This window comes from Antechinus flavipes, chromosome 2 (genome assembly GCF_016432865.1).
Source record: "Antechinus flavipes isolate AdamAnt ecotype Samford, QLD, Australia chromosome 2, AdamAnt_v2, whole genome shotgun sequence".
Taxonomy (NCBI): Eukaryota; Metazoa; Chordata; class Mammalia; order Dasyuromorphia; family Dasyuridae; genus Antechinus; species Antechinus flavipes.
Window position 1 is genome coordinate 275,459,936 of NC_067399.1, and position 11,520 is coordinate 275,471,455.

General features: G+C 33.8%; 1 protein-coding gene across 5 annotated transcripts in view; it reads left to right on the top strand.

The window, feature by feature from the left end:
• Nucleotides 1–11,520, top strand: part of CAPN3 (calpain 3) — an 87,310-nt gene that overhangs the window by 43,809 nt on the left and 31,981 nt on the right. For all 5 annotated transcript variants that reach the window (XM_051977157.1, XM_051977156.1, XM_051977154.1 and 2 more), the window contains exons 2-3: nucleotides 3,253–3,322; nucleotides 8,496–8,614. In XM_051977157.1, the coding sequence (XP_051833117.1) occupies nucleotides 3,253–3,322; nucleotides 8,496–8,614 (189 nt within the window). The remainder of the gene's footprint in view (nucleotides 1–3,252; nucleotides 3,323–8,495; nucleotides 8,615–11,520) is intronic.

Sequence of the window (11,520 nt, forward strand, 5' to 3'; positions counted from 1 at the left end):
CTGGTTAGTGAAGTGGAAACAATAACAAACACCAGAGAAAGTAACTATGCTATCTTAATGGTCATAACAGTAAAGAAAGGGAATATTGGGCAGACATAAATTAGATTTCAGAAAGTTCAAAGAAATAATGAGAATGAGCCCGTGATCAGAAATTCAAAAAGAAAAGATAACTCAAAAATTATAGGAAGACTCTCAAACTACCATTCTAGTGATATAAATTCTTTGTAAACTTAGCAAAAATGCTAAAGATAAGAAAAAAATGGCTTTTTGAACCAAGACAGAAAAGAGCAAATTGGAGATGATACTAATCAATGATAGAGAAAACAGAACTACTGAATTCTTCTTTTGCTTTTATCTTTTCTATTAAGGGAAATAATTTTCAAAATGGAAATTAAAAGATATTTTTGAGGGAGTTAAAGCTAAAGATAACTGAGGCAATGGCAAGAAGGCAACTAGCTTCTTTGAATACAATCAGATTCAAGTCTTCTGGGCCAGACTAGTAACATCCTGGGATATAAAAGAACTTTGTTAATAGAATCACTAAATAATTATCTATAATCTTTGAAAATGCATAAAGAAGGCTAGGGATATGGTTCAGAAAAAAGATTAATGAACTTGGAATTAGAAGTTTTGGATCTGAACCCTGGCCCAGCCACTTATTACCTGGAATGCTCTTGGATCATTGTGTCTTATCTTGGGTAAGTCATTCAACTCCTCTTGGCTTCCTCATTTTTCAAGTGAAGGAATTGGAATAGATAACTTCTAAGGTCCCTTTTAATGCCAAATCTGTGAAGATCCTCTGTCTTGATTTCAAAGACTATAGGGTAATGAGTTTGATATTAATTCCCAGTAAAATCCAAGAATTAATTATCAAATAATAGAAAGAAAAGGAAAGTGGGTACCAGGAGCCAGCAAAGATTCATTAAAAATAAATTCATGGCTAGATAATATTTTTATAGCTTTTTATTGACAGAACATATGCATGAGTAATTTTTCAACATTGACCCTTGCAAAAACTTCTGTTCCAACTTTTCCCTTCCTTCCCTCCACCCCCTCCCCTAGATGGCAAGTAGTCCCATACATGTTAAATATGTTAAAGTATATGTTAAATGCAATCTATGTATTCATATTTATATCTTGTTGTACAAGAAAAATCAGATTTGGAAATAAGATAAAAATAATCTGGGAAGAAAAACAAAAATGTAAGCAAACAATAACAAAAAGAGTGTAAATTCTATGTTGTGGTCCACACTCGTTTCCCAGTGTTCTTTCACTGGGTGTTGCTGGTTCTATTCATTATTGATCAATTGGAACTGGTTTGGATCCTCTCATTGTTGAAGATAGCCATTTCTATCAGAATTGATCCTCTTATAGTATTGTTGTTGAACTGTATAATGATCTCCTGGTTCTGCTCATTTCACTCAGCATCAGTTCATGTAAGTCTCGCCAGTCCTCTCTGTATTCATCCTGCTGATCATTTCTTACAGAACAATAATATTCCATAACATTCATATACCACAATTTACTCAGCCATTCTCCAATTGATGGATATCCATTCAATTTTCAGTTTCTAGCCACTACAAAAAGGAGTATGGCTAGATAATATTGCGAAAACTACTCAAAGCAGTGATCCCAAGCTGCTCTCTAACATAAAATTCATCGTTTTAACACAAATTTTCTGCCCATAATAATATATAGCTACAAATTATAGAAAAATCATGATCATCAAAAAAACAAAATTGTGAATAACCCAAAAGACATGGAGAAACCACATGGTAGATGTAAGTAGCCTATACCATATTGCTAACAATGACTTTTACACAAAAATGTAGCATGAAATATATTTTTCCAGAAAATGTATGATTTGGAAAAGGAGATCTTTTAACATAAGAAAAAGATAATAAATTGATGGAACCAAATATCTCACTGATACCCATGGAATGTGAGAAGACTTCAAGGAAGATTTCCAAGGTGGTGGATATCTTCTATAGTAGATTTATGAGAAGATATTGAAAAGAATTTCAAAGCCTAAGAAGCTATAAATGGATTGTCATCTACATGCCAGCTTCTTAAACTGTAGGTGACACTCCATATTGGCTCTTATAACTGAATGTGGGGTTGCAAAATTATGATTTATTATCAGTAAATCTTTGATTTGTATATCTATTTTATATACTTATATATCCAGGGACATGTAAAAATTTCTTAGGTGACAAGTAGAAAAAGTTTAAGAAACCCTGATCTGCATCCATTCAAGGGAGTACTAATGATATCATGGGCCTATTAATTATGAGTATTCTACAAGGCTCTATCATGGTTCTTCTTCTCTTTTTTCTCCTTCCTATTTCACTTGGGTAACCTCATCAGCAATCAGAGGCTTAAATGAGTGCTGTATTTAAATGTTATTTTTTCTATTTGACTGATATGTTTAAAAGTGCTCTATTTTATCAAAAATCTAATTCCCTCCCCCATAAGATTATACTCAAATTTTGCAGGTCATTTGTTTTTGGTCACAATCCTAGACCCTTTACCTTTTGGAACACTATCTTCCAAGCTATCTGCTTTTTTATCATGGTGGTTGCTATATCTTATGTGACCCCACTTGTGGCTTCATGCTATTTAAATTCTTCCTTTCTGGCTACTTGAAGTATTTTTTCCTTGACCTGGAAACTCTAAATTTTAACTATAATATTTCTGGGAGTTTTCATTTGGGGTCTCTTTCAGGAGATGACTGGTAGATTCTTCTATTTCTATTTTACCCTCTGGTTCCAAAATACAAAAGCAATTTTTTATGATCCATATATATTATATATAAATATATGCAAAAGAAAATCAAGGTCATATTGTTGGGGAGAATTTATAAGCAACTGGGTGAAAGGGGTCAAGAAAAATTTCATGTAGAAAGAAAGGCTTGACTGGGTTTTGAAAAAAATTAGGGATTCTAAGAAGCAGCAGTGAGGAGGAATTACATTCTAGAGATAGGGGACAGCTAGGGCAAAGGTTGGAAGATTGAAGTGATGTCTGTAAGGAACAGAATAAAGGATGGTATGACTGACCAAAAGAATATGGGAAGAGGAGTAATGCATATTGAAGTCAGAAAGGTAAGTTGGGACCTGGGTATTAAGAGGAGTTTATATTTAATTTTAGAAGGAATGGAGAAACACATTGATGTAGCTACTCGGCCACATCCCCCAAATTTAAGAGCCACCAAGTTACTTGTCATTGATTTGTGTCATTTTTCCCCTCTCACAGGAAATCTGCGAGAATCCCAGGTTTATCATTGGTGGAGCCAACAGAACTGACATCTGCCAAGGAGATTTAGGTGGGCAATTCCCCATTATTCTCTGATTCTGAGGCCAAGAGAAGGCCAGACAGTGCTAGGAGGAAATGATTGACTATTCTTTTCATTCTTTTCCCTTCTCATCTTTCTCTCTTTCTTTCTTTCTCTCTCTCTCTCTTTTTTTCTTTCTTTGTCCCTTTTCTCCCCTTTTCTTGGCAATCAGAGTTAAATGACTTGCCTGGGATTATTCAGCTAGTAAGGATCTAAAGCTGGATTTGAACTCAAATCCTATTGACTCCAGGGCTGGTGCTATTTTTGCCATCTAGCTATTCCAAAAACGATTGACTTTTGGTGTCATTTTTCTAATTTTAGAAGCAAATTCTTCCCACATTCATTTATCTGCAGGTGCAGATTTTTCGTCTCCTTGCTTTTCTATTTATGAGCATGCTGCTTTGTAGCACAGGAAAATAATAGAGATAGAAACTAGATCTGCATTTCGATGTTATAGAGAAACTCTCTCTACAAATGCAAACCAGCACCTTTTCTGCTTCTTATGGGCTTACAGAGGTGACTGAAGCACTGAGAAATCAAGGTTATATTGTTGGGGAGAATTTATAAGCAACTGGGTGAAAGGGGTCAAGAAAAATTTCATGTAGAAAGAAAGGCTTGACTGGGTTTTGAAAAAAATTAGGGATTCTAAGAAGCAGCAGTGAGGAGGAATTACATTCTAGAGATAGGGGACAGCTAGGGCAAAGGTTGGAAGATTGAAGTGATGTCTGTAAGGAACAGAATAAAGGATGGTATGACTGACCAAAAGAATATGTGAAGAGGAGTAACTTGAGAAATCAAGTGATTAGCCAATATGTATCACAGGTGGAGCTTGAATGGAGGATTGCCTGGCTTTCCAGTATAACAATAAGAACTAACCTATGTTGTGCTTCAAGGCTTACAAATAACTATAAACATATTATTTCATTTGATTCTCACAACATTGGGTAGGTGCAATTATCTCCATTTCACAGAGAATAAAACTGAGATTTTATTGTCAGATGGCTAATAAATATCAATGTCTTCTGACTTCAAGCTCAGCACTCTATTCACTTTGCCACAATTCCTATCTGTAAGGTATACTTCACTTTATATTTTAGACACATTCCTAAAAAGCAGATGGACAAATTAAGTTTCTCTTATCATACTTTAAATTATGCTTTAACCTTTCCAGGAGGATTTTTTCTTTTAAAGAATCTTTTAGGGTAGTTTTTGCAATGTAGAATCTTTTTAGAATGTTCAGGGGAAAGAGCACCAGCTTTGGAATCATAGAATATGTTTGCAAAACCCCACTTCTGATATTTAACATCTTTGTAAACTCATTAACTCAATCTTTCTTTGTTTCAGTCTCCTCTTCTCTAAAACAAAAGGATTGTATTAAATGACTCAAAATCTATGATCCTATATGTAATAAATGTAAGGGGCAATCACCCATACTGATATCTCAGCCAAATTAGTCAATGTATTAAGGAACTTCTCTGATTCTGTTTCCAAACTGTTCCACTGCTCAGCCAGACTTATTCCTCAACAACAAATGTATGATACATCACTTTCAGCTTCAAATTTAGATGATGCAATTCTGTTATCTGTGTCTCCTCTTATATTTTTGAGTTCTGCACTGGTTCCTCTCAGCAACAAACCCTCATCTGCAATGACAATTACTTTTTTACTTTCAATCTATAATCTGATAAATTATATTTGCCCCAAAATTATATGACAGTTATATTTCTCTAGCATATAACAATTTGGCACATTTAAAATCTCAAACCTCTTCATTGCTTCCATAAGTCTCTTGGAATTCTGATCAGATTTACTTTAGCAACAGACCTTGTGGGGACAGTATATTGCATATGAATCTATAAACCTAATATGAAACACCATCCTTAAATTTTTTCTTTGTTTTGTAAAGTAAGATTTTCTCACACTGACACAAACATTCACCATTCTAAATGTGGTAGATCAAGGATTTGGGATTTCTTCAATTCCCTGATAAATTGACAAAAGAAATGATGTATTTCTTTTTTTTTCTTAGCTTTTTTATTTTCAAAATATATGCATAGATAGTTTTCAACATTCACTCTTGCAAAATCTTATGTTTCAAATTTTTTCTCCCTCCCTTTCTCCACCTTCTCCCTTAAAACAGCAAATAATCCAACATATGTTAAACATGTGCAATTCTTCTATACATATTTCCACAAATATCATGCTGCACAAGAAAAATCAGATCAAAAAGGAAAAAAATGAGAAAGAAAACAAAAGCAAGCAAACAAAAACAAAAAAGGTGAAAATACTATATTGTGATCCACACTCAGTCCCCACAATGCTCTTTCTGGATGCAGATGGCTCTCTTCAGCACAAGTCTATTGAAATTGGCCTGAATTACCTCATTGTTGAAAAGAGACATGCCCATCAGAATTATCACATAATCTTGTTGTTGTTGTGCACAATGTTTTCTTGGTTCTATTCACTTCACTTAGCATCAGTTCATGTAAGTCTCTCCAGGCCTCTCTGAGATTATTCTGCTGATTGTTTCTTATAGAACAATAATATTCCATAACATTCATATACCATAATTTATTCAGCCATTCCCCAACTGATAGGCACCCACTCAGTGTCCAGTTTCTTGCCACTACAAAGAGGGCTGCCACAAACATTCTTGCACATACAGGTCCCTTTCCCTTCTTTAAAATCTCTTTGGGATATAAGCCCAGTAGTAACACTGCTGGATCAAACTGGATGCACAGTTTGATATCCCTTTGGGTATAGATCCAAATTGCTCTCCAGAATGGTTGGATCCATTCACAACTCCACCAATAATGTATTAGTATCCCAGTTTTTCCGTATTGCCGCCAACATTTATCATTATCTTTTCCTGTCATGTTAGTCAATCTGAGATGTATGTAGCAGTACCTCAGAGTTGTCTTAATTTTCATTTCTCTGATCAATTGTTTTTTAGAGCATTTTTTCATATGATTGGGAATGGTTTTAATTTCTTCATCTGAAAATTGTTCATATTCTTTAATCATGTATCAGTGGGAGAATGGCTTCTATTCTTATATATTTGAGTCATTTCTCTATATATTTTAGCAATGAGGCCTTTATCAGAACTCTTGGATGTAAATTTTCCCCCAATTTTCTGCTTCCCTTTTAATCTTGTTTGTGTTGGTTTTATTTATGTAAAAAACTTTTTAATTTAATATAATCAAAATTATCTATTTTGCAATAAATTATGTATTTGTAGTAAACCTACTTCTGTAACAAGATAATTATATTATTTTGAACCATTCCTATTATTCTCAATATAGCTAAATACATATACTGTTGAAGAATCAGACTTTAATTTAATTACGGTAATAATTTTTAATCAGGATGTAGATCTCTGTGTTTTCATGTCAGTGAATCACCATTATCTGCAATATTTGAACTTGTAGTTCCTCCTGTCTCTTAAACCTCAATGAAGTTTGATCCCAAGTTTTCTTCAATAATACAATCAAATTATAATCAATAATTAAATTATAACCCAATATAACTATACATGTCTGTCAAGTAAAATTAAGTATTTCTTATAGATAGGAATTGTGGCATAGTGAATAGAGTGGTGAGCTTGAAATCAGGAGATGTGGATGTCCCACTTTAGCTATTTATTAGCCACCCGACAGCAAACAGTTCACTTAATCTTTTCAAGCTTCAGTTTGAAATGGAGATAATTATAGCATCTACCCCAATGTTGGGAGAATTGATATGTATTGACTAGACATAAAATATGTATTGATTAGAAATATGTTATGATTATATTTATATATTATTTAATATTATATATTAGTTATATAAGCATATAACTAATATAACAATATATTTATTTGTACATTAATTATTTATTTTATTTATTTCTACTCAATACATATTTTCCAAAAAGATGTAATTTAATAAAATTTCCTTCAACCTAAAGGTTCCATTAAAAATCCATTCTTTTTTCAATGACAGTCTAATAGAAAAATCACTGAATTTATGGTTAGAAGAATTGGGTTGGAGTCCTAGTTGTCCTGTTTACTCTCAATGTGATCTTGATAATAATAATAATTAATAATAAAAATAGGTTTTCAATATCTTAACATAAAATTATTTACATTAATATTTACATTTATATTGCCTCTTACAGTTTTCAAAGCACTCCCACATACATTATCTCACAATAAACTTTTGAGTTAGATAGTATAAATAATTTCAATTTAAACTAAGAAAACAGCAATTCAGAGACGTGCTAGCCAGTGTAGAGTAGCTGAGAGTTGAAACCAGGCCTTTTTTCTCCAATTATACTGTCCTTTCCATTATATTCTTGTCTCTGCTTATCCTTTTGATCATGAAAGATTTGGTGGGGAAGAGTAGATTGCCAGAGAACAACATGCAGTGCAATTGGTGAGGGTGCAGAATGTAGCCATATACATAATTTGAGGATTGTGATAGAAGAATTTATGAGGACAAGCTAAAAGAATTAAAATTACTTGATTTCAGGAAGAGAGATAGAAAAGGGAATAAATAGGAGAATATCAAATTGTCACAGGATAGTTTCTGTCTTAAATCCATTGAAAAGATAATTAAATGAGTGCTATAATAACAAGAAAAATGAGAACAATATTAATAGTTATTATTAATAGTCATTCACATTTACATAGTGCTTTGTACTTTACAAAGCTCTTTCCTTATCAACAACCCTTTGAAGTTAATAGTGCAAGTATTTATAGCTACAATCTACAAATAGAAAAAATAAGATTTCAGACACTTAGGTGAGTGGGCAAGTTACCTAATTACTAGTCAGCCTCAGTTTCCCCATCTGTAAAATGGAGGTAATGATAGCACTTACCTCTCAGGGTTGTGAGGATCAAATGAGATAACAATAATTGTAAGGTACCAAGCACCAACCCTGACATGTAGTTAGTGCTACATAAATGTTAGCTATTATCATCATAGGAATAATAGTATTAATAGGAACATTTATATAGGGTTTATTATGGGCCAGACCGTGCTAAGTGCTTTTAATACTTATTTCACAAGGTTGTCTTGAGGATTAAGCAAAATAATATATGTAAAGCACTTTGCAAATCTTAAAAACCACATTTAAATGCCAATAATTATTCTTCTTACTCACTATACTTTTCCTTTCCTACAGGGGACTGCTGGTTCCTGGCTGCCATTGCTTGTCTGACCCTGAATGAGCGACTACTTTTCCGAGTTATCCCCCATGATCAAACTTTCACTGAAAACTATGCTGGGATTTTCCATTTCCAGGTGAGGTGCTAGGCTTTCAAGGAGAGTGTAAATGGGGGAGATGATATGATGAGGCATTTATAAAGAACATTGGATTTGAAGTTAGGGAACTAAGAGTGCTGCTTACCACCGACAGGACTCTGGGCTATGCAATTAACCTCTCTGACCTCAGCGTCCTTAGCTGTCTCTCTTGCTTGAATTTGTGTTCCTGGCACTTAAAACATACTGCTAAATAGCCCAACACATGAGAAGTACTTAATATGCTCTAGCTACCTATCTGGTTATCTATCCATTCGTCCATCTATCTATCCATCTGCCAATTATCTATCTACCTCCATACCACCTATCACTTATCTTTCTATCCATCCATCTAAGCATTATCCATTTGTCTTTTGTCTATCTATCTATGTAGATATCTATCTAGCTATCTCTCTATCCATGTCATCTATCTATCTGCCTATCATCTACCTACTCACATATCTATATTTATCTAACCTATCTATCCATTCATTAATTTACCTATCCATACATCTACTTATCTGCTATTAATTCATCCATCCATCCATCTACTTGTCTGCCTACTTATCCATTTATCAATTTATCTACTTCTTTATCAATCTGCCTATCAATTACCTGCATTTATCTATATATCCATCCATCTATCTATCTATCCATCACCCACTTACCTATCGGCCTGTTTATACTTATCCATAGTCACACATATATCTACCTATTATACTAAATACATTTTAATCTACCTATCCCCCACCTATGAATCCATCCATCCATCTCTCTATTTATCTATCTATCCATTACCCACTTGCCTATCTGCCTAGCTATAGCTCTCATAAGTACATTTATAGATATACTTATCTATAGTCATATACCTATCATATATCTACATAGCTATTATACTAAATACATATTTATTTACCTATCCCCCACCTGTGAATCCATCCTATCTATCTATCCATCCCTCCATCCATCTATTTGTCTACTATATATCTAAAATGGGGGGAAAGTTGCACTGGCATTCCTTGTCCTGCTTTTGCCACAAGACTATAAGAGGAAAATAGATGTGGGCAAACCCTGCCTATTGGTGGAAGAAGGAGGGTAGAAAGAGGAAGAAGGTGGGAGAACAGGTGTTCATCTCTGCCCAGTGTATAGCCCTGTTTATTGTTGGAAAATTCAGCTTCACCATGTGTTCCAGATGGAGCAGGAAATAGACATCCTGTGCAATAGCAGATCAGTCTATTTTAGACTCTTCTCAGCTGCTGAAGCTCTGCTGAAATTCATAGCCCATCCCAAATATTTTCCAAACCCCTAGTACTGTGTTTAACTCTCCAAGGCATCTATGGGGGCTCCCAGGAAAGGGCCCACAGCTGTCATTGTACTTCATATTAAAATTGAGCATAAACTAAATTCATAATTTACTTGAAAGTCTTTTGCTGGTCTTTGTTGCCAAGCATGAGTGTGAATAAATAAAACACTCTGTTGGTCCATCAAGCCAAAATAATTCTTTAACATTTGTAAAAGCTGTCCATATCTCATCAAGATGTGTTAGATACAGTAACAGCAATATTATGTAATGATCAATTATGACAGACTTCACTCTTCTCAGTGATACAGTAATCCAAGAAAATTCCAATATGGATGGAAAACACCATCTGCATCCAGAGAAAGAACTATGGAAACTGGATAGAGATCAAAGCATACTATTCTCACCTTTTTTGTTGTTTCTTTTTCATGGTTTTTTTTTTCTCTTTTGTTCTGATTTTTATCTTTTTCAACATGACAAAATAGGGAAACATATTTAAAATCATTATATAACCTATATCAGATTGCTTGCTGTCTTGGGGAAGAAGAGAGAAAGAGAACAATTTGGAACTTAAAATCTTACAAAAATGAACATTGAAAACCATCTTTGCATGTAGTTGGAAAATAAAATAAAATAATACCATTAAGTAAGCTATGTTAGATAAATCAAAGCTATTGAAGGCAAGTTCATCACAGGTGTAAATTTGGAAAGAACTTCAGAAGCCATCTATTGTGATGACCCTATTATTTTATAGATGTAATTAATTTTCTTTTAAAAATTAATCATTTTCAACTAACAAGCATTTATTTTCTTTCTCCCACTCCCACCCTCACAACCTGTGTAACAAAAATACACAGTGAAGCAAAGCAAATTCTCACATTGGCCAAATACAAAAGTGTCTCATCGCATCACTTCTCTAGCAGGTGATAGATAACATACTTCATCTTCAGCCCTTGGGAATTCTCGTTGAATTTATCAGAACTCTCAAGTGACTTGGATTTACAATGATGGGACTTCTTCCTGGAGTAGACCTACCCTCAATCAGTCAGTCAACTAATAGTTATTAAGCACCTGTTATTTACCAGACACTTTGTGAAGTGTTATACAGAGAAAACCAAAAAGTAGTCTCTATTCATTTCTAAAGGACTAATGATTAAACAAATAAACAAACAAACAAAAAACCTATTCCCCTCTAGAGAAAGAACTGAGGAGCTCTGAAGGAAAATTGAAGTATAGTTTTCTCACTTTATTTTTCTTGCTTTTCTGGCGATAAAGCTAATATGGAACTATTTTTGCCTGATTTCATATGTATAATTGATACATTGCTTGCCTTCTCGGAGAGTGAAAGAGGATAAGGGAGGAAAGGAATTTGGAACTCAAAATTTAAAAAAAAAGAATATTGAAAAATAAATAAATGTTTGTTTGTTGAAAGAAAAGAAAAAAGTCTGCACTCTCACTGACCTCAAATCCTTATTATCTTGCTACGGAAGCAGCAGATTAACTATTTGCTCACTGATTGACCTAGCTTTGCCTTTCTAATTTGGGCAATATTACAATCTGAAAACCAGAGTCTTTTCCCTCTCAATACATTTTTTTCCCTGAGCTGAAA